Source organism: Taurulus bubalis (assembly GCF_910589615.1).
Source record: "Taurulus bubalis genome assembly, chromosome: 1".
Lineage (NCBI taxonomy): Eukaryota > Metazoa > Chordata > Actinopteri > Perciformes > Cottidae > Taurulus > Taurulus bubalis.
In genome coordinates, this window is record NC_136589.1 from 36,175,030 (window position 1) to 36,199,594 (window position 24,565).

The 24,565-nt window shown below is 40.4% G+C and overlaps 1 protein-coding gene across 1 annotated transcript in view; it reads left to right on the plus strand.

Moving 5' to 3' along the window:
* insra (insulin receptor a) overlaps nt 1-18,778 on the plus strand; it is a gene marked incomplete at its 5' end in the record, with an annotated part of 45,054 nt that extends 26,276 nt beyond the window's left edge. The window contains 18 exons of the mRNA XM_079223829.1: nt 1,737-1,876; nt 3,336-3,480; nt 3,839-4,053; nt 5,195-5,321; nt 5,671-5,924; nt 9,135-9,302; nt 10,316-10,514; nt 10,743-11,023; nt 11,994-12,133; nt 12,687-12,846; nt 13,760-13,859; nt 13,961-14,028; nt 14,784-15,013; nt 15,243-15,353; nt 16,140-16,299; nt 16,462-16,591; nt 17,100-17,234; nt 18,189-18,778. Of these exons, the coding sequence (XP_079079955.1) occupies nt 1,737-1,876; nt 3,336-3,480; nt 3,839-4,053; nt 5,195-5,321; nt 5,671-5,924; nt 9,135-9,302; nt 10,316-10,514; nt 10,743-11,023; nt 11,994-12,133; nt 12,687-12,846; nt 13,760-13,859; nt 13,961-14,028; nt 14,784-15,013; nt 15,243-15,353; nt 16,140-16,299; nt 16,462-16,591; nt 17,100-17,234; nt 18,189-18,546 (3,121 nt within the window). The 3' untranslated portion in view covers nt 18,547-18,778. The remainder of the gene's footprint in view (nt 1-1,736; nt 1,877-3,335; nt 3,481-3,838; nt 4,054-5,194; nt 5,322-5,670; nt 5,925-9,134; nt 9,303-10,315; nt 10,515-10,742; nt 11,024-11,993; nt 12,134-12,686; nt 12,847-13,759; nt 13,860-13,960; nt 14,029-14,783; nt 15,014-15,242; nt 15,354-16,139; nt 16,300-16,461; nt 16,592-17,099; nt 17,235-18,188) is intronic.
* Nucleotides 18,779-24,565: the final 5,787 nt, after the last annotated feature.

The window sequence follows — 24,565 nt, forward strand, 5'->3', positions numbered from 1 at the left end:
TCAGCTAATATAGCTCTTGTGTTTGGCTTTTGATCCTTGTTGTTGAAAGTTGTCATTAATCTCACTTATAAGTGCCTCTTTTACCTCTTTTAAATGTCTTATGTAGTTATACTTTGTAGATTAGATGAACTGTTCCAGCTTCCATTATTTGGTATTAACCAAAAAATTGCCACATTCTTCTATACTTGTCCTGCCAGCTAACTTCACAGCCCATCTTAGTCTAATCCTCGTCTTTACCCCTAAATTCCAAACTTTATTGATGTCATTTCTGATACGTTTTCTGTTTATTTCTCCCCGCAAAAGTTATCTCTCGAATATATAGTGACTATCAGCTATTTGTCCACGATACAAGACAGCATACAGGGAGGAAAAGGAATCAACTGTTACTTTAACTCACTTACCAATTAGCTGTTTTCGCTTCCAAATAATCCAGATGTGTAACTGTTCATACATTTAAATACATTTAAACCCTTTGTGATTCTTTTGACCCTCGGGAATATGCACTAACGTTAAAGGTTTGTAAGAACGACATGTAACAATGTTACAGGATCCACAGCAGAAGTAATACCGGCGAGTCATAAACCAGAGAACAGCTTATTGCCCATTATAAAAGAAATACAAATATTAATCCATCAAATCACACTTCAGGATTTTCTCTTACTAATGATTAAATTCACAGTGTCAATAAACAGGTTTATTTATTGTGTGCATGAGAAGCTGACAGAAGTAAATCACATCACAAACTCCAGCTGACGTCGCAGTGAGAAACCTTTCACTTTCACTTGTCCCTTTCAAAAAATACAAAGATTCCCACCTATTTTATGGTTTGTTTGATGTTCACCTTGAGATTGATATGGTTATTTGTTTAGGTAGGCCTATTCATTGCTTTGAGTTTAATGTTCAGATTTATTTATTTAAGTATTATTACGTTGACAGTCAGTTTTCCAGTTTGTACAGTCTGTAATAGTCAAAGATTGTTCATTGAGATTGTTTTTTTCCACTCTGGGGGTGGGAGCTGTACTCCAAACTATCTACTTGGCTCACAAATTAGGCCTTAAAAAAATCATCCTCCACTGCAGAGGTTGCTGTGTACTTTGGTTTTACCTCATCAAAGGTTTCACTCGCCACATTATGAGTGTGGGGATGGTGCGGAGGCTTTTCAGGAAATGGTTTGATATGGTTGACACACAAAGCCATGGCCATATATCTGTAATGAAAGCATTATGTAAGGCAGGTTATGTTGTTAAGGCGAAGGGTCAAGTCAGTTCATTTTTCAGTTAATTAAACTTAATTGTCAGTGTTCTTGTTTAGGAGTACAGTCAAGCCAAGAAATTTAAAGCTGCAATTAATGTTTTGGGAGTAGATCACACCAGCAACTAAAGGAGTTAATCTCACCTATTACATTGGTGCATTTGGCAGCAACAGACAACCGTTTCCAGAAAGAAAAAAACTCACTAAAAAACTAAATTCAGGCTGCATCTTCCCAGCATTAGACGCCAAAAGGAGAAGGTTAACGGCTAGCTGGTGAACATAATGGAGCATTTAAAAGCTCAAGAGACCGATATTTAAGGCTTTAGTATTTCTGGGTTGAGGAGAAATGTAAAAAAAGAAAGAAAAGAAAAGTGGAAAATTACTTCAAAATACATATACATATAAGTTGTAGTTCCTAGTACCGACACACATTGTTATCATTCACACATTTTCTTGACATTTTTGATTTTCCTTTTGTTCTATAGGCTCAACTGCAATCCCTGTGCAGGGCTTTGTCCCAAGGTATGTATGGGTCTGAAAACGGTGGACTCTGTCATGGCGGCCCAGGCTTTGAGAGGCTGCACCGTTCTTAATGGGAGCCTGGTCATCAACCTGCGTGGAGGAAGTGAGTATCTGCGCTTTGTTTGGTGGAATGAGATTACAGTATGCAGCAGAACAACTACGTACACAAAACCAGGAAATTACATTAAATAAGCGTCCAGTTGAAGAAACCATAACATGAATTTAAAATGCTAAAACTGTGGGATCCCCAAGTAGATAATCTCAAGTAGTTTGTGTTTTACAATACATTTAAATAATCTAAACTCCAAAACATCAATATTCATAAAATAAAAGGGGTTGTCATGATAGATTTTTATTACATTTTTAACACACATTCGCAATTGAGAATGTATTCTTTAAATCCCGGGTGATCATGGGAAGTAATAGTCCGGAATTCGATGAGGTATAATTAAAAAGTATTTAATAAAAGGTTCATCACAAAAACAGCGTATGCATTCTCGCTTGAGGCCTCTCTTGCTCACAGATTCACAGTCTGTCCCCCAGTTACCTGCCGCCTCTGTGGTTCAAGCGAGCCCCTTCCAGTCTCGCGTGTTAGTTTATCTCACTCACAGAGTTTAAGGCCACTCATTGGTTAGTTCTACGGCATGCGATTGGCTAAAAGTCCCACAGGGGCGGAGTCTCTCTTTGGCACGGGTTTTGAAAATGGCTCCATAACGTTCATGTTTTCCGGTACCTGAAGTCCTCACTCCGCCCTCCTGTGTTTGCTAACGCAATATTTGACCTAGAAGGAATTGTTATTCAGTTCTATACGTTACAACTTATGAGAATCTTACTTCAGCCTACAGTCATCCTTCCCCAGAAACCTTTCATTTCGGCTGGCTCGAATCCCCCTCCAGTTCCTTATCTCGTGTCATAAACCACAGGACGAACCACAGGTGGTCCATTCTCTTTGTTCCTTAAGACCAAATGCTCCTTTGTAAAAACCCTCAAACACTGTCCGTGTGCAAATGACCTCTGAACTGCATGAACTCTGCAGTACAGAGTTCATGTGACCTCAGCAAACTAGTGACTCTGTGACCTGATAAACAATAATCTATCTTAAGCATTGCAATATACACATGAACATCATTACACAGTAATAAAAATGACCTTAATATGCATACAATCACAAATCCTTCATAATAATATCCCTTATTAATTATCATATTTCATGCATTGTAATCTACACATAAACAACTCATTTTACATAGATGTGTAGGTCCACATGTGACAAACTAAGCTTAAAAAACACTACACAATCCTTCTGCCTAAAGGAAAATAAAATAGCTGAGCATGATTTTCAATTCAATTGAAAGTGTTGCTTTTATGCTTGTGGACTGTAAATCAAGCCATGAGAAAATAAAAGTTTATAATGTAAATTATTATTTTTGTGTCCGAACGTGGACAGATGAAACAAAAATGGAAAACACAGCAGAAAAGAGCAGCTGCCTGGCAGCTTTTGCACCAAGCATTCTGTAGAATCTGAAGTCACTTCAGGGCTCGTGTCTTTTTGTTTTCTGCAGACAACATAGCAGCTGAACTGGAGTCCAGCCTGGGCCAGCTGGAGGAGATCACTGGCTACCTATCAGTGCGACGTTCCTACGCCCTTATATCCCTCTCTTTTTTCCGCAAACTCAGTGTTATTCGTGGAGAGGAACAGGAAATCGGGTGAGACTCCGTCTTTTGAGCCTCATCTCACCCTCGCCATCATGTCAGAGCCTCCTCCTGTAATTATGAGTTAAAAGCGGAAGGACTGACCTTTTCAAAATGTCTTTCTGTGGTAACTGTTTTTGGTTAGACAAATCATATGTGAGGCTTCATTCGGACGAGGTGGAAGGCGCTTGTAGCACAATGGCCTACACTTAGACACAGTAGAAATGGCAGAGGATCGGCATAAGATGCAAATTGTAGGCTACCCATGCTGAAATACTTTTCTATTGATGCTACTCTTCAATAATGTTCTCGGCTAAATATCATATGTATCATGAAAAATAAGCTTTTTGCAATCTCGTGTGTTCTTTTCCAGGAATTACTCATTCTATGCCCTGGACAACCAGAACCTGCGGCAGCTCTGGGATTGGTCCAAACACAAGCTCACCATCCTGCAGGGGCGCATGTTTTTCCACTACAACTCCAAACTTTGCATGTCTGGGATCCGCAAGATGGAGGAGGTGACGGGGACCAAGGAGCGGCAAGTCAAGAACGACATCGCCTCCAAGACCAACGGAGACCAGGCCTCATGTAAGAACCTCTGCTCTGACGACATGTCAGCGGCTGCAGGAGTTACTGTGGCAACAGAAAACACAAGAGTCTGCCCTTGTACAGACGCAAATATAGTCAGAGTTATTGTTATGATGGCCATTTCCTGTCCCTTTTTATGTTTGCATGCATCTTCTGGCAAACATTTTACTGACTCAGATTAACTAGGAGCAACTAATGGAGCACAGCACTGATACATGTTCACATGGTAACAGTGTTGTACTATTTTTGTCCTTTCCATCTTAAACTACATGTTCAAGTTAAGAGGCAGGTTGCAGGGGACGACTCAATAATCTCTCTTTCATATGTCTTTGACACATTTCCTTGGTTTGTTTGATATAAGCGCATGGCAGTAAAGAGAAGAAGATAGAGGGGGATGGGTTGCTTCAGTTTCTAGTAACCAAAATCAGGACCAGACAACCAAGATCTGGCGCTGTTATCTTAAATTTGTCTGAAGGAGGGCCCACAGAGTCAGACTTTATTTACTTCTAATGATTGCGTAGATGGAGGGAGGTGGCTGCTCCAGGACTTGGGTATATTTCATACTAAGCTTCAGTTGGCTCCGGGGGATGGAGCATCAGTTGACGGCTGTAGTGGCTCGGATGAAGCCGTGAAAAACCCTGGCACCGGAAGTCGCAGCAGGCTGGTAGAGCGCTGGGTATAACCTGTGTAGCGGCATCAACAGAACATGTATTGATCAGGTGAGGAGTTGGGACCGTCCCCTAGCATCCGGCCATACAGTCTAAGAATCTACAGTCTTCTGCACCTCTGGCTGAATATGTGCCAACTGATAACGGAGGGGTCATCTGTCTCTCTGCCGCCCGCTATACTCCCGACGAAGCAGTGTCCTGATGGCGGGGAGAACGAGGCGTGGTTGTGGGTCATTTTCTAAACTATTCAAACGTACACGGACCATGGATGTACTATTGACAAGAGGTCTTCTTCGTATTCTGGAGTGAGGGCAGACTGGACCGTATAGTGACTCACTATCATATATGCTAACGTCAACACTGTAACTTCTCACATTCGGTTGATGAAGTTAGTTAAATCTTTGAATGTTTTAAACTAAAATTCTGGCCATATCTTACACACACACCTTTAACCGATTCTTGTCTTTTCTCAGGTGAAAACCATGTGTTGAAGTTTACCCAGATTCGAACCATGAGCGATAAAATAATGGTCAAGTGGGAACCCTTCTGGCCACCAGACTTCAGAGACCTGCTGGGCTTCATGGTGCTCTACAAAGAAGCGTAAGTAAATCTTCAGCCATCAGTCACAATCAGACATGGATCTCTGCCAGAAAAAAATATTGTTTTCAGCTGCTTAAGTACTTTATAAATAAGAAAAAGATGAATAGAGACATCAGTTAGATTTCGTGCATCGTGGTAATGTAATTCCCTGCATCACTGACACATTTGAAACACTTACAGAGAAATGGTATAACACATTATATAATATCATATTTACTATTTTAACAGTTAACATGAGAAAAAAAAAGAGTTAAAAACAATGATAAATTGCTGTAAAACCTTAAAGTCAATATCTGGCCTATAACCATTTTTTTCACCCGTATTCTGTTATTGTTCTTCCGCACAATAGACCTTTTCAGAACGTAACCGAGTTTGACGGGCAGGACGCCTGTGGCTCCAACAGCTGGGTGATTGCTGACGTGGACCCTCCACGACGAGCCACAGAGGGGGACAAAGAGCAGTTTGAACCGGGTCATCTCATCCTGCCACTGAAGCCCTGGACGCAGTACGCCATAATGGTGAAAACCCAGCTGTCGGCCTCTGACGAGCACCAGGTCCATGGCGCCAAGAGCAAGATCATCTACGTTCGCACCAATGCCACCAGTAAGACTGATTGAGATTTGTGTCGTTTACTGGTTATCTAGTAAAAGAAATATCCCCTTGATGTCGTTCAAATACGTGGATCAAATATTGATGCACTACGTACAATTTTGAATCAGTCTGTACATCGTCAATCCGGTCATCCATTAGCATGCATTTCTGTGATAATGTCCACCACCTTAACTAGTCAAAAGGAGCCATCATATTCTACAGCAAAGGTGTTTACGATGAGATTGTATACAAGAGCACAAAGTTCTCCATAAAAGACAGCTTGACTTGAAGAATTTGAAGTCGGGGTTCATCAACGGATGATTCGCCTCATTGACTTTCAGCGGGCAGCCTTATATGTGTGAAAGAAACCGCCATTCTTCTTCTGATTCAGGAGAGACTCGAGCAGCAGTCCTTTTATTACGTTTTCGCTGTAGAAATTTAAAGGGCATGTAAAGAAAATGAATATTAGCTACACCTATTCCATTACTATCTGTCCCACAATTGCAGTATCCTACCAAATGACAATTGGTTCTGAAGCGTTGTCTTTTCAATGGCGTACAGTATATCAAAAATGTTCTTGCTTGTGAAACATTGTGGAAAGAAAAAGTAGGAACCTCTAAGCAAAGTCTTACAGGTTATGAAAAGTTAGGTTATGGGAAACTCCAGATTACGGGTTGTTACATTACTTTCGGAGGGAAAGCACTATTTCTTCTCCTGTGCAAGAACTATTTTTAGGGTTGTTTTAAATCCACGCTTCTTGTGGTGTTACCATCATTGATTAGTGGACTCAGTGTTGTGTGTGTCGGTCTGGCAGCTGCCAAAATGTCCTTGGCACAAGAACAGGGAAGTGGAAGACGGATGGCAGGATCCGCCTGGGGTGCCATCGACCATCAGGGTGCCGTCTCGTGCAAGGTGTCAACATCAGGCGGTCACGCATCGATCATAAATCTTTTCCCCACTAGTTAATTGTACTGTACGTTAATTGCCACCCACGGCGGGCGTCGCGTGCAGTTAGATTTTGTCGTCGCCATGATGGCCTGTCTAACCGGCTTCCTTTTTACACAATGCGCTCTTCCTTCCTGATAAACCGCATCAAACATGACATCTCTCGCTCACACGAAACAGCCGGTCGTGTTAAGGGAGGGTTGTTTTCCATCCGTCTGGCAACCTCTTTAAGGTTCCTGGGGGGTTGCTGTGTCATGTCTAACCAGCATACCTCGTCAGAAGGGCAAAGCTGTCATTACAAATAAGCTGTTGACGGTGAAACTTGGTCTGACAATGCAGTCAGACCAGTGTGTTACACCATCATGAAACAGGGCCAACACAATAGCTGTGTCTCCTTAGGGTTCAGTCTGACATCCCCACGCACAATGCCATCCTCCCATACTTTGCTTATGAATGTACAAATTTCACTACTTAGTTCAGTGATACTTTTTTGTCTTCTCAGAATTTCCAGGCCATGATACTTTTAAGATGCAGAGTGTCTCTTGGGTTTACCTTCCACTCGTAAACTCAGCTTACCAGACAATCAGATAAATGGTGATGCCAGTCTTTGTTTTCGCTACATGTAGCTGATGACGTCTTTTTATACTCTCAGCGTGGAACAACCCTTTGTCACATGCCCACATTTGATACAAAGATTAAAAAGATCAGAAAACACGTTTAGATGTATAATAGCACAACAAGAACAATCTGTCTTTCAAACAATGATTATGTAACTTCTGCATTTCATTCTCACCAACAACAAGTACTTCCCTGAGAATCACACACCAAATCGTGTTATTGCTGCTAATCTGTGTTCACTAAGTAGGATTGAATTAAGAATAGAATAATACAGGTCACATTACAGTTTATTATGCAATTTACAGTCATGTTGTGTCTTTCATTAAATACTGACATTTCACTGATGCTCCACATACCATGAACGATGCATATCATATGAAAAGCGATAACCAGGGTTATTACAGTAAACAAGAACACAAACAAAAACTAGATGTTATGTAAACATGTCAACAAATTACAACTTATTTAAGAAATATATGTTTATTTTTAAAGCATGAGTATGATGCAGATTTACTATTTATAGTGACACTTCTCTATGTAAAACAATAAATCCATTTTTTTTAAAGGAACAGAAAAAAATAAATCAAATACCACACCTGCCAAAGTACTGAAAACTAGAACTGAAACTGAACATGCAAATCAAAGCTTAACATTTGAAGAATAACTTAAAATAAAACTACACACTGGAAACTACAATTACATTGAAATAAAGAAATACACCAATAAAGACTTAAAAAACTTAAAGATATATTCAAAATGTACAAATAACCGCAAACAAAGTGCGGTTATCTCCTGCGCTCCCTAGAGTGCAGAAAGTACTACCAAAAAAAAAAGCAATTTTTTTGGGGGGTTTGGTCCTCACTTAAAGTATGGACATCCAACGAGAGCAAAATACTATAGTGTCATAAACAAAAATTGCATATACCCAGAGCAGGCAGCAGCTGTTCACAGCACCAACACACTGCCAGTAAGTGTTTCAATAGTTGTACTGTGACATGAAATGCAAATCAGAACTTCCCCTCTGTTATATTTGATAAATTCCAATGATTCATTTCAAGAAATTAGCCAACTGTGACAGCAATGTACCATGACTTCTCACGGTCTCGTTCTTTTTACTGAATGTCTTCAAGACGGTTCTCTCATCCCTAAAAAGGATTCTCATTATTAAACTCTACAGAAAATCAGAGTCACTTAAGTGCAGTGTCATGGTCAGTCAAATTACATACATATATTAATAATTAATATTCTGAATTGCTTAGCTCTAAAATCAGCTCATGGTTTGATATGCTGGCAGTATTTCTAACAAAAGTGTCGAGGCATTTTATGACAAAAACAATCTGCTTGTCAACATTTCCCAGCTGTAGTTTGGACCCATGACCATTCAATCTTAATTTTGGTGATTTAATCGCGGACATTTGACACCAAAGTGGCTTTATGTGACATGAATATAAGTCTAAATAGTTCATATTTTTATTCAGAATGAAAACTACTTTTTAAATAGTTTTCTTGTGTGGACCCGGTTTCTCACACATTTATACTTTGTATTTATACAATGTGTTTTATGTTTTTTGTTGTCACTCTTAAACAACTCGCTGCTGTTCAGGGGCATGAAAAGGATTGTTTACTTATCAAACCTCTGTATTTCCGTGATGTCTCTAGAACCGTCTGTCCCGCTGGACCCCATTTCCTCGTCCAACTCGTCCTCCCAGATCATCCTCAAGTGGAAACCTCCTAATGACCTCAACGGCAACATCACTCACTACCTGGTCTTCTGCCAGCGCCAGCCGGAAGCCAGCGAGCTCTACAAGTTTGACTACTGTCAGAAGGGTGAGCCATATTGTTGGTGGTTGTCCTGTTGTTGTGTCTGCTTCTGTGTTTGTGGTGTTATGTGTCTGACTGACTGAGAGCGAGGAAGAGAAAGAATGTATTTGCCAGTTTTTCGCTCTCTTCTCAAGGAAAGCTCTTTACTTCTTCTGATTCTCTTTGATGGGTAGTTCACTACAAGATTGTATCATTGATTTTCCAAAAATATATATCGACTGACATTATATACAAAAGCAGACAAGCTTAACAACGACCACACTATAACAATTCTACATAAAAGCACCAATATAAGAATATATAACCAAACACTCAAAAGAAACAAGTTCAACTTCATTATCTTGATAGATGTCTGACATAACTCTTAAAAATGCACGTTACACACATTCCAAAAAAGGTTGCAGAACTGGAGTTAAAGAATGACCAAATGACAACCGCAATATATCTAAGTTGCATAATGCAAGGTTTCTCAGCAGGATGGACAGAAAGGTGCAACAGAAAAGCCTTTGTGGATCTAAGAGCACATGTTAAGCATAGCCACCCCTTTGTGAATTGAACCGAGTACTACTCTGAACCCACTGAGCAAGAAAATCAAGTGTGGTTAAGGTGAACGTTTGTTTGGGTAGTATTATGTAGCTTAAACCACATGAAACCTAGCATTGAGACAATCAGGATTTCCCTCTCGCTCGGGTTCAGGCAACGTTCAGACATATGTCTTGGTTGAGTTATTCTTGTCACAGCCTCACCTCCGTGGGTGCCATCAGTGCCCTTCCATGTAAGCGCACAACCGAGCCCAAACTTTCCTCTTTTGATCTCCCATAACTCCCACACATCCGGAGTGATGGGAGTTTGCGGGAAAGCTGTGTCACTGGTAATTTATCTCAGTCAGAGAGGGTCAGGACTTGGAGGTGACAATGTGTGTGGGAGGATCGTGTGTACATGGATATTTGTGCATACAACTTTATGTTTCTGTGTTTATTGCACCAATTCTGTCTGACTTACTGTTTTTCTTTCACCAGGAATGAAGTTGCCGTCGCGAGTGCCCACTCAGGTGGACAGTGACGAGGAGCAGAAGTGGAACCAGACGGAGGAGCAGGGCCAGGGGACACGATGCTGCGGCTGCCCCAAAACCGACAAGGAGCTCAAGAAGGAGAAAGAGGACTCGGAGTACCGCAAAACCTTCGAGAATTACCTCCACAATGAAGTCTTTGAGATCAAGTAAGACGACTGACAACAGAGTTGTCTTTTGAAGAGTTAAAGGTATAATATGTAGCTTTTCCCCATCAAAATGTTCAACTAGCTCCAACTGCTCCCTGCAATCCCTCCTAATTAATTCTGCGATTTCATCTTTTCAATTTCTGTTACAAATGTCTAGGTCCTTATTTTTAATTTGGATGTGTTTTATGCATTATGTAAGTAACTTAAAATGTGCTTTGCCATTGTTAGACGCTCGAGACAGCGGCGTTCTGTGATGGGCATCGCCAACTGGACACACCCCTTCCTCACCACCGTCCCCAGCCCGCCCCAGGGCACAGGCATCCCAGATGACGAGGAAACCTTTGAAAGCACAAAGATCGTGGTCTATGTCCATGCCAAGGAGTCTACTGTCATCTCCACCCTGCGCCACTTCACCAGCTACCAGATTGAGGTCCACGCCTGCAACCACCCGACCGACCCGAACCGCTGCAGCATGGCAGCATATGTCAGCGCCCGCACAATGCCTGAAGGTAAGGAGATGCAGCTCTTTGTTGGCACTGTTTCTAAGGAAGCGGAGAATGTAGGTCTAAGTAATACAATCACACCTCCATCAAGAGGGTGCCAGCTGCCTCAGCATGGAAGAGATGGTGATTTAAATCTGCTGTAGCTCGTACAATTTGAGGCTACTGTGGGCTCCATCTTTGTAAAGAAATACAAAAACTATGTGGTAATCTTAAAGAGTCCCATCTGTTTGTTTGGCAACACACATTTTGTTTATTGCTGAGATTGTTTTGTACTTTTGGTCACAATTGGGTTACAACCAAAAAGTCTACCCAATAAAGACGTCTCAATTTTTTAACAATCGTCAAGCAGAGTAGAGAAGTGGTAAATTCCCTTCTTTCTCACTCAACACCCCCAGATTTATTTTGTCTCACTTGCGGTCTCAGCCCCCTGTGTCGAGTCTGTAGCAGACTTCACACAGAAAAAGACTTTACACAACCTTTTTTTCACTTCCGCAGTAGTAGTCCCTGTTGAGACCTGTAACTGTCTAAAGTTGGTGGTTCCCCTTTAACTGGTTTAAACATGGAGTTCATCCCTCATTGTCTTCTTAACTATATGTCTGTGTTCCACCCAAACATCCTGTTTTAATAAGAGTAGCGTCAAATTATAGAAGTAATGAAACAGTAAGAATTGTTTGATTACAATCATTGGATTTTTGTTAATGATGAAGAGAGAGAGAGAGGGGGAGAGAGAGGGAGAGAGGAGGAGAGAGGGGAAAGAGGGCGAGAGAGGGGAAAGAGGGCGAGAGAGGGAGAGAGAGGGGGAGAGAGGGGGAGAGAGAGGGGGAGTGAGGGGGAGAGAGAGAGGGAGAGGGAGAGAGAGAGACAGAGAGAGAGACTTAAGGCAAATGGACGCCCAAACATCTCATCTTCTATTTACTCCAAAAAAAAACTGAGTTCTAATAGAAGTACAATTCATGAAACCATTTGTTTTTCGCAGACAAAGCTGACGACGTCAGCGGTCCCATCAGTTACGAGGTGACAGAAAATTTAGTGCACGTCACATGGCAAGAACCAGTGTCCCCTAATGGTATGATCATCCTGTATGAAGTCAACTACAAGAGACTGGGAGACACGGAGGTGAAGACACACACACACACACACACACACACACACACACACTGTCATGCCTTGATTTCTTTAGTCTTTGTAGGGATTTGAGTTCACATAAACACATTCTTAATCAGAAAGCACTTCCTATATTTCTCATTAAACACAGTATCTTGAGCTACTAATGAAAATCAATTTAACTGCGAATCAGATAAAATGTGTCCATCTCGAAACTACCCATGCAACACAAACAAATCAGAGAGGCAATACTTATTAGTGGACTTGTATTTTGAAATTTAGTCTTGTCGTCTCACTAAATGTCATATTGATAAACTAAATAGAGAAATCATTTTAGCGTCGCACCATGTTTTAGTTGCTATGGAAACATGTCTAGTTCTAGCCAGTTATTTGGAAACACTGAAAGCCATCAGTGTAAACATTACATAAAGGCATGAAACAATATCCAATACAATGATTCAAACTGTTATGTTAAACTTGGCAATGATGAAGCAGCCGTTCGTCATACAATGCTCGTTTCCTGTTGGTTATCCACTGCTTGAACCTCAGCATTGTTCTTCTGCAGGAGCTTCACTACTGCGTGTCGAGGAACACGTACAAAGTGACCCGCGGCTGCAAACTGAAAGTGATGCATCCTGGAAATTACACAGTGCGGATCCGGGCCACCTCGCTGGCCGGGAACGGATCCTGGACCGAGCCCACATACTTCTACGTCCAGGACGCAAGTAAGTCTCCGTCTGCCATGAAGGCAAACTAAGCCCAGACCCTCTTATTAATGATAGTTTAGTAGGTCCTACTCAAAAATACCAACATAGTTAATTTCATACAAACAGGAAATTAAACACTTTGTGTCATGTCGGACATCAATCAAACTGCAAATTTGGAAAGCCACTGCCAATTAAACTACACAAAGAGACATCAAAAGGTTGTTCCTAAAGGTTCAGACCAAACACAAAGCAGATTTTCAAGTCGCTTTACTCCCAGAAATACGTCCGCCGGAGTGTTTCTAGGAGTATTTCACGACACGCGAATGTCCACCCTTGATCAGCCAATGTTGTCCTGCTGGGAAATTTGTCTCGAGCTCCAAGCAGCTGCATCACAAATCCTGTGCCAACAATGCACATACACACAGAGCATAGATCATGCATAAAGACACTATTGCATAAACATGCTTAACTTCACAAGCGGAGTGTGAGACGGTAGATTTTTGTTAAATAAAAAGTAATAAAAGACAATTGTTTAAAAAATGTAAATAAAAAGGTATTGTCAACTCTATATCCTCTATAAACAATATATAATATATATTCAAGTTGCAATATATTAGTCTCCAATAAAGTTGTATCATATACTACTATTACTTGTAATATATTCAATATCAATATTTTGATTGATGATGGAATGAATGTATTTTTGTACCAGTTTAGCCTTGAACAGTGGCAGGAATATAAAATTGTTGCAAATATGCTCTTATTTATCCTCATAATTGCTGATGTCTTCTTATCTAAATTGGGATTAGCTGCTGTCAAAATATTACCACATTCTCACAAGATCAAAAGATACTACCAATTGTATTTGAAGCAGATTATCTTCACAGAGCCGCATGTTGATCCTAACTTTAATGTGTGATGTGTTGAACAGGCGATCCTCTCTACGTCCTGAAGATCGTCATCGGGCCCATCATCTGCTTTGTCTTGCTGCTGTTTGTGGCCGTGGCAGGATTCGTCATGTTCAAGAAGAAGTACGCCATTATCACATCTTGTTCAATACTGGAACTCATGTTCTTATTATGTTATATTTTGTCAGTGTTACAACTAAATACATTTCTCTTTTTCCCTATAGTCTAACTCAAGGGCCTAGTGGTCCCATCTACGCCTCTTCAAACCCCGAGTATCTCAGTGCTAATGATGGTAAGCAAACAGTTTAAGCCATTTAATCAATAATATTGAAGCTGTCTTATTTTTTTAACTTAAAGTTCCGGTAAAAAGAGTTGGTACTTTTCTCATCGACAAGGGAGCGATGAAAGGGAAACCTTTGCAGATTTTCCAGAAGCTCTGTGTTATTGCAGCAATTGTGTCAGTTGTACATGCAGATGAACAGCACCTGGCTGCTCTCAATGCTGCAAGCGACCAAACTCCCTGCTGGCTCCCCTCGTCAACCAGCAACACACGTCATTTTGTGCCATCCGGCAGGCGCTCATCTGCCTGCACTACTCGTGCTGTAGTGACACAGAGGCGGTTGAGAATCTGCAAAGTTTCCCTTGAATGAATTAAATCTCAGCCTGTTTGTAAATGAATATAAGTTCCCACTTATATTCAACCATTTATTCCCACTGAAGAATCTGATTATTCCCAGATTCCAGCAGTGATCTTTTTTTTTCTGAAACTTTGTAAATGAAGAAAGAAATCCTGTTATATCCTATTATTGTCATATTATTTGGCACGTGATTTCTGCAGGTGCACATGACAAAGTCTGATTGGATTTATACAAATAAACTTTTGGCGCAGTAAAGAAAAAACGTTGCTCTTCTCTGTGCTTCCTGAGTAAAAAAAAAAAAAGCTGCAGAACATTATCCAAGCTACCCGGCTTTCTTATGTGCAAGTGAGCTCAGTTCTTGCTCCTTGTGTATCCCCATGTGTAATGTTTCTGAAAAATGTGCCTGCAGTGTATGAGGAGGACGAGTGGGAGGTGGCCAGAGACAAGATCAACATTTTGAGGGAACTGGGTCAGGGTTCTTTCGGCATGGTCTACGAGGGCATCGCCAAGGACATCATCAAGGGCGAGGGGAATTCACACGTAGCGGTGAAGACTGTGAACGAGTCGGCCAGCCTGAGAGAGAGAATTGAGTTCCTGAACGAGGCCTCGGTCATGAAGGCCTTCAGCTGCCACCATGTGGTAAGAAGAGACATCTTCTGAAACTCCCTGTACATCATTATTGTGATTCAGTTTTGTTCACTGATGAAAGTGATGAGTAGGGATGTAGAATAAAGACTAGATGTCCCATCATGTGCATATACCTTACCTGTCCTACGTTAGGACGTGTAGCAGCCTCATCTCGCTATCCGTCAGATTATGCATAATGTAATCCAACCAGACCGTATTAAAATGAAACCTTATCTCTCAGGTGCGTCTGCTGGGTGTTGTGTCTAAAGGCCAGCCCACCCTGGTTGTGATGGAGCTGATGACCCACGGAGACCTGAAGAGCTTCCTGCGCTCTCTGCGACCTGACGCTGAGGTAAACAAGATAACAACGCTCGCCTCTGAACAGTTAAAATTAAGCTCATATGTGTTTTTAGGTTGGTGAATTTGCAACAGTAAACCTGCAGAAGTCTCTTATCCTCTGTTTCTCTTCTTCTTTTTATATCTGCTTTTTATGTAGATAAAATACTTTTTGACGTCCGATCTTGGAAAGTGCTTCATGAACACACTTAACTTACTCTCCATGAAATAAACACTTGATTGTGATTTAAATTAAGACAATAAGTAGAGTGACTTTTCTGATGGCACATTTCCTCCCAGACATTCAGGGTTAAATCCCATGAACAACATATCATTTAGATAGATGAGGAACTGTGTGGCCTGATAAGAATCTGTTTGTGTGGCGCTATCACAATAAATGAAACTGTTGTACTTTATAAATTACCTTTGGACAATGTTAAATTCCACATTGAGTTTACTTTTGACGTACAGAGGACTTATATGTAGGTTGATGTTCCATCTAAGTGTCATCTTCTGAAGTGTGTAAATATACAGATGGAACTCGGATTAGACGAGGAGGAGGAGGAGGAGGAGGACTGAGCTCTTGGATATTGACAGAGGAGTTTAGCAGTCAGCACTTAAGTCAGCTGAAAACCTCAAACAGGCGTGTGTGTAGATGAACAGCAGGCTCCAGACAAGTGTGGTTAAAAAATAAAGACAATACAATAAAATGCTTGATTATTATTATTTAAGTATCAAACTCTGTATAAACTGTGTTGTCGACATACAAAAATAAATAAAACATCTGTCTCGTGTCCCCCAGAACAACCCCGGGCGTCCACCGCCGTCTCTGAAGGAGATCCTCCAACTGGCCGCTGAGATCGCAGATGGCATGGCTTACCTTAACGCCAAGAAGTTTGTCCACAGAGACCTGGCAGCCAGAAACTGCATGGTAGCTACCGATCTTACCGTCAAAATAGGAGGTAAGTTTTAGCACAACGTGCATAAAAGAATTTTTGACAACAACGGTGGCCATAATGAATTCCTGCATCAATCATTGAGAATGCTTGCGTGGCGAGCCCCGTCAAGCTAGTTAGTCATCTGTGTAGGTTTGACCGCAACTAATGAAAATGTTTTCCTCCCAGACTTTGGTATGACCAGAGACATTTACGAGACCGACTACTACAGGAAGGGAGGGAAGGGCCTGCTGCCCGTCAGGTGGATGGCACCTGAGTCCCTGAAGGACGGAGTCTTCACTGCACATTCAGACTGCTGGTCAGTGACACCTCAGCTCTAACATATGGCATAACATGTGGATGAGTGACGGCTGTTGTCAAGCTGTATCGTAAACAGGATAATTAAATGTTCGGACATCAGGGCTTGTGGAGGACATTCATAAAATAGTCTACCCGTAAGTTCACCAGTAGTGCTTTACTTTTTAAAAAATACTTTTTCTCCTACTTCCTAATAAAAACATTATTTTACATAATTGCATTACCCTTTTTAGTTTATTTTGTCAACAAACAACATACTTATTTTTCAAGATAATTAATTTCCTGTTGAGTCCATTATTAGATTTTTCCCGCAGACCAAAATAACAAATGTGGGGTTGACCTATTTTCATCCTGCGTCGTTTACCAGCATTGCAGCCACGGCCTCTGCCCTCAGTGTACCTGCTCACTCAACAAGTGTTTACGGACACTTTTACTCCGTCCGGTGTCTAATTGGCGTGTCCTTATTTCCCCGTGTCTCTGTTGTTGTCTCTCGTCCACTTGTTTGCCAGGTCATTTGGGGTTGTGCTGTGGGAAGTCAGCACGCTGGCCGAGCAGCCATACCAGGGTCTGTCCAATGAGCAGGTCCTCAAGTTCGTCATGGACGGGGGCTTCCTGGACCGGCCAGACAACTGCGCCGACAGAATGTGAGTGCAAGAGTAGGGCTGAGGTGGGATAGGGAGAGAAACAAAAGTTGTATTGTAATAATTACATCATTTCAGGCTACTTGATACAAGTGAGTTTGTTGATATAGCTGAGAATCACTAACTTCCCTCGTTCTTACAATCTATAATAGAGCTGTATTCGTTATATCATTCATCAATAGAAAACTAACTGCAACTATTTAGATTATTTATTTATCAGATAGTTATCTAGTTCATTTATAAAAAAGTGAAAAATACAAACAATTATTTGGTTCAAGCTTACAAAATGTGTGAGGATGTGTTGCTTCGCTCTCTTTTTATAATAGTATATCATTTATATTACATATTCTCAAACTGAATATCTTCTGGTTTTCAGTGAGATAAAACAAGACATTTGAAGAAAAATACTTGGGGCAGTTTGCTCAGTTTTCTTTTTTTTTGGCCAAACAATTATTGACTGATCGAGAACATAATCTGCAGATAAGTCAATAATGAAAAAAAAAAATATAATAGTTTAATATTCTGTACAACAGACAGGAAAAAAGAAGAAACCTGACACAACAGCCTGTACTGACAGACATAAACTGTAATAACAGTGAAATTAGAAACTATAGAAACAAGATGACAATATTAACAAAGATTGATAGTATTATAATACATTTATTTCTGATTTTTAATCAATAAATGGTATAATAGGTCAATATTAAGTATACCAAAGGATGAGGCAGGTGATATATGCATTTTTCTTATAAAAGAAATTCCATGAAATGACCAAAACCAACAGTGTGAGCCTCTACAGTCTGTGGCACTCAGCTGAGTAACAGATGTGTTTAGTTTAAATCAAAAGACAACAAGAATAAGTATGTTATGAAAGAAACCAAATAGCTACGGTAGCAAACTAAAATTCAGACATCAGCATCATCTAACTGTGATCAACGCTCTCCGTGTGTCCTCCAGACATAACCTGATGCAGATGTGTTGGCAGTACAACCCGAAGATGCGTCCCGCATTCCAGGAGATCATCGAGATGCTCCGCGAGGACCTGCATCCTTCCTTCCGGGATGTCTCCTTCTTCTACAGTGAGGAGAACAAGCCGCCCGAGACCGAAGACTTTGACCTGGACATGGAAAACATGGAGAGCATCCCGCTGGACCCGTCGTCCTACTCCCAGAGGGAACAGTGTTCGGACAGGGACGAGGCCTCGTCTATGGGCCTGAGGGGCAGTTACGAGGAGCACCACATCTCGTTCACACACATGAACGGGGGAAAGACCAATGGACGAATACTGGCCCTGCCGCGGTCAAGCCCCTCCTAACATACTACACACATCCCGCACAGACATGTCATTGCTATAGATTTGAATATATTTTTGTTTTTTTGTTGTCATTTTATATAGATCACACTTTTAGCACTCTCTCTACAGGAGCCCCTCAGTGCATATCTCAGGACTTGTTTTTCTCCTCAGATGCCACAAACACACACTACAGCAAGTCCACACATGGACACCAGAAGACACTTTTTGTATTTAAGGACGAAACCTCCCACGTCGCTCTTGTTCATGATTGTAGTTTATATACTGTGTGTATGTATGTATATGTATGTATATATATATATATATATATATATATATATATATATATATATATATATATATATAGCCAAGTTTGTGCGAGATTGGGTGGATAAAAGGATTCAACTGTGAAACAAACTCTTGACAAACAAGAAGGCTGCTAAACCCACTGTCCCTCCCCGTGTCCAGACTTTGTCCCTCTCCCCTAATTCAACAAGAGGCTTCATCCTCGGGTTGCTAAATTTTGGAAAAAAAAGTGCCCTTCTATTATGTCTGTGGCCTACTTTAATTGTCATGGAACTGTGTTGGAATCTACACACAAGCGGATGACGAACAGAAAATGGTAGACTTTGGAAAATGTTGGATGGTCAAAGACGGTCCATCCTCGAACAAACTCTTATCCACTGGAGAAGCTGATTGAAGTGGCTTACCTCCTCACACTCTGCAGTATTCCGAAATGGCACACAGGATAAACACAGAACTGTTGTTGAGTTATTTAAAAAAAATATATATTTACGTGTCTTTCTTTCCCTTTTTTTTTTTTTTTTTTTTTTTGAGTTTTCACATTTTCAGCTGAAGGATATTTAAACTGTTTTCAAAAACATGTTGGTAAATGAGTTCCTCAGATTGACCAATAGCTGCTTCTTTGGTATATTTTAGTGGGTATAGAAGATAAAAAAAATATATATATATATTGTATAATATATATATATATATACATATATATATATATTGTATAATATATATATATATAATATATTGTTGATGTGTTTGTACATAGCTGATATATTGTCATTCTTTGAGGTATTTACGGTCATAGAAAATGTTTTTACATGTTAGTCTCTTATGTTTATTTTTTCTAATCCAGAAAATCATACTGATTAGCTTTTTTGGACTCATGATCAACCAACAGCACTTGGTCTTTTTTGCTACATGACGCCCGGTAGAAGGAGTGTTTGGCGTCTTCAGCTTAAGATGTCTGCCCATCATATCAAGATCAAATAAAAATACTGTAAATAATGCAGCAATGTGCATTCATGAAGAGGCTCCCGCAGTGCTTCTGTTATTTTCCATTCTCTCAATGCCTGTGTTTTTCAAGACAGAGTTGTTCTTTAGCTTATGTTGAGATAGTTGTGCGTACATGTGACGGTAAATTGTGCTTTTATCTCGGTGAGTAGAGTATGAAGAGGTTAGATCTGGTTTCCAACTGAGCCAGAAAATATGATGCACACAAGCACTCAAAACTCACTTTACATAGAAACTAAAGCCTGGTTGAGTTGTGATTTTTGAGGCTAATACAGATCCTGATGTTTGTGAATAAGACGGATCCTTCGGCATTTATACATTTTTCAAACAACCACTCAACGCTACACAAATAAATACTTTTGGCAATGATGCCTCAGATTTGGCTATTTTAGAGTTTTGATAAAGGTTTATACAGAGGAAAGGAAATGCACCTTTTCCAGACTAATATTTTACGGATGATGAGAATGAAATTAAATTCTGAATAACTTAAATATGATTAAGAACTCAAATACAACAACATCTAAAGAAAAATAAGTCTCTATAAATCAAAATGCCACCTTTTTAAAATGTGTATGTACAGCAATTTCCCATGTTTCTGTCTGCCAATATACATGCTGATAGCAGTGACTTGTCATATCTGTCAGACATTAATCAAAAGCATTTATCAAATTACATTAAATGCTATGTGAGGGTATCACCTGTAATTGGTTATAATGCTAAATGGCTGTGCCACAGGCTTTAATGTATTATGTTTAGTGCAATGATGCCACCTGCTGGACAACATTGGTTTAGAAACTATCCGCCATGTGACGACTATATTACTATACAAGGCCAAGCGTTGCACTGTTGACATAAGTTTTGCTTCTGTACAATATTGGATATTTACATGTTTAATGACAATCTGATGTAAAAAGCTGAATTGTTTCAGCACTTTCATGCAGGTATGATCACTAAAACTATGTATAATAAGTAGTGATGTGTCCTTTCGTGTCGAGGCTTCGATGCGCGTGTCGAGTAATCCAGGTAGATTTTGGTGAAGCGCGAATCAAGGTTTGTGTCGATGACGTATGCGGTGACGTTCGAAGCCTCGTGAGCCGGCCGTACCACGTGACTGATTCAGAAAATGGTTCGTGGGTTTGCCGTGCGATTTGAAATATAAGAGGCAGAGAAACTCAATGGATTTCCCCCTTCCTCTCTGTACCCAGCTTCATGTGTGCCTGTGAAAGGGTATTTTATAAAGCAGGCGAAATAGTCTCAAAAAGCCCAGCACTGGAAAAGTTCTTATTTTTACTTTTAAAAAATTGGACACATCAACTAGCGGAGCTGAGGCTCGAAACACCGATCCTCTGACTGAAAGTCGGATATATCTAATCACTGACCCACAGTCACATCACAACCCTCTCCCAATTTGTTTCGAGTTTTATTTTTGATCCCGCCAATATATCATAAAGATGGACACAGTATTAATAAGTTAAGAATTGATGTATTGGCGTCACAAACATAATTTATTCAATTTAAAGCTTCACACACCAAAGCTATGGTGTCGTTATGATCACTCTGCCTGTTTTACATCTATTGTCCACTTGGTGGCGCAGTAGAGCAAATGAAGCTCCATGAAGCTCCGGTACATGAGCGAACCAATTGGATGGAAAGCTTCAATGCTTCAGGAAGCTTCATCTCGCCATCACTAATAATAAGGGTGAGCCTCTCAGTATCTCTCATAAAGACATCGGAGCTTGTCTAGGTATTACAGAATAGGTTCACATATGACACTTCAGCAGTCTGAATTTATTCGTGGGGAAAAACAGCTGGACAGGTTTTCCAGCTGAGCTGCAGTCAGGAAATGGAAACAAAAACAGGGTATTTTTATTTGAATAACTTAGACTGTTTGAAACAAAAAATGCATGTTTGTGAATGAGGACTGGATTGTGTCCCACCATCTTTTACACGAGAGACCAATAACTCTTTAAATGCACATAGGGGCACGTGGGTATGTTTTAAACCCCATTTAAAATTGTAAAAAAAAAAAAAAGTACTTTCCTTTTAACTGACTACCACTGAACATGAAAAATCCACTTTTTAAATATATATTTTAGGGACCTTTGGGTTTCTGGTCAAAGTGTTCAGAGAGGGGTGTGTTCGAGGGGGTTTGTAACCCCTGTGTTTCTAAAGATCCGAGTAAAGTCAGGGCCTCATGTCCCACCTGCCAGGCCGGGGATCACTAAATGCAACCTAAATCAAAGTATGTACCTGATATGCAACTGAATGACCAAAATACTCCATTGTAACAAAGTGGAGGAGGTACAAGTTTTGGGGATGTTGTTTGACAAAACCTTCTCAACAAATCCACAGTATGTTCAGGAGCTTTCGATTGTAGTACCCAATCTTCCCCAGCAGGTAGAGTCACCCAGTGGTCATGGAATAATAGACATGCACTTTTCTAGGCAATTAAATTACTTTTTTAACTTAAAAACTGAGATTGAAAGTTCATCATTGATGCTGTAAATCATCCCAAATTATTCCATGTATCAGTGTGATTTCCTCCTCTCCTGTCAATATGTATACCTCTTTCCCTTTTGCACTCATAGACTGTATATAAGAAGGGTTGCAGTCTAGAACTCCTTCTCAACATGTCTGGATCACAGCATGCATGCAAAGGGAGACAGGTAAACGCAGTTTTAAATGTTATCCGGGTTCCTACCTGCATTCTCTGAAAAGCTATTTTTGATGCAAAAAAATCAACTGGTGTGATTTGGATGGATTTTTCTTAATTCCAGGGAGTCATTAAAAATATATATATATCAAGTAATTGATATCAATGCATGCAGGGAGAAACATGTCACATGTCACCTGTCTGCATTAGTAAAGACGGAGTGAGTTTTAGGAGCTGAACTTACTAAATGTGTAGCGCTGAACTAAACTTTTCCCACAATGCTTAGCGAGAGAAGGAGGGTCACTTTCTAAACACCCTCCTCCGGTTCCCCTCCATTACTTCTCATGAGTGCACTTGTTCTTCCCGAGGCATCCTCATTGCCTCTCCTTTTTAGTGGAACTTGTTGAAAGACATTTATTCCCCTCAATTCCTGTCTCGCCTTTGCCCTGGAAATAAACATAAAGTGGTCTCTTGCGCACTGCTGCCGCTTGTTTTCAACACCGGGTAAGAGGAAACTTGTTGGGTTGTTTAATTGTTCTTGTCAGCAGTTGAATTAACAGGGCGGACGGGACAAACAAGTTGATACACGGCCATTGGGTGACTCTCACGTTAAAACGTTAAAACGGGATGTTAGTGTACATAATGTTGACGTCAGTTGGTTAACGTTAGCTAACGTTCGCTACCATGGTGTTCCGAAAGCGGTGACCTATATATATAATCTGAATAATTTACATAATTTTCTTCTTGTAACCTAGCTGTTAAGTGTTAATTTTTAGCGCGAACAGTTGAGTTGAGTCAGTAATTTGACGTTGGTGTCGGTGTGAGCTGGCCAGTATTAACGCTAGCCAAAGTAGCGTCGCTATGACGTCACATCTCCATTTGGTTGTGATACCTGTTTGTTTTTTAGAAATAATTAACAGCTTGGCAAATTTGACCCAAATGAGACTGATGTGGTTTTCCCGATGTGCTTCAAGGGGAACTATTAAGAGCCCCGTCTGTTGTTGTTTTTTCTTCATTTGGAGTAACGTTAATTGAAAGTTAAATAATGTTGAACGCGGAATGGTATGAAAAGAGGCCATTAAAACATACGATTCCACAAAGAAAATTGAGCGTCATAAAATAACCGTTAGTAAGCATATAACCATAAGAAATATTAAAATGAATTCTTGAGTATTGAAACTGCTCCTGGCAGCCATTGGTTTCCATTAGTTCTGTACAATATGGCAGCAACATTGTAGGGTCCTGTAATCCATCACAGTGAACCTCAAGTCCTTATGGCAACATTACATTATTGTTAGCAGGTGTTGCAGAGCAGGCTGTTCAAATTAACCTGAATCCATGAATGAATACATTCAGCTGTAATGCAAGATGCATCAAAACATATTAATGCAGACCAGATATTAAGTGTGAATCAAGAGTTTACAATGATGGTTATACTGGAAATTAACTTAACCAATGGCTGCAAGAAACTGTAAGAAAAATTCAACCAACGATGTATAGCGATTATTTGAAAATGCTCATAAAACACAGCAAACATGAATCATAAAGAGCTCAAATGTTATATTGACCAGGATCTTACATGAGGGTTAAAGCCCCTGATGCTGACCAATCGTTAAAGGGACTGCCTTTTCAGACTAATACATTCACAGTAAGGAAGTGCTGCATTACCCGGGACTCACGCAGCATTGCATGCACATACATGTCACTCTCTGTATGGGAAGGATTCACCTTCTTCACTGACAGAAAAACACTGGTGTGCGTTTACAGCACATTAGTGTACTAAAGATATAAACACAGACAGTACCCAGAAGTTAATAATTCAACTGTGTTGCAAGGCAGGTGGATGTGAAGGCAACATGGGATACAAGCAAGACTTGTTGTCTTTGAGGGAAGACTTCTCTGTTTTTGTTAAATTCAGCCTTTGTGATGACTTGAAGCAAATTCAGTCTTGAGGGTTTATTAAGAGCAACACGGATCACTAGTTTCTGTGTATCGGTCAGCTTTTATGGCCTCCTCGGGCTAATGGGTATAGTTTCACAGCTATTAATTGTTCATTGCCTGGTTTCACTTTTACTTGTCAAGGCA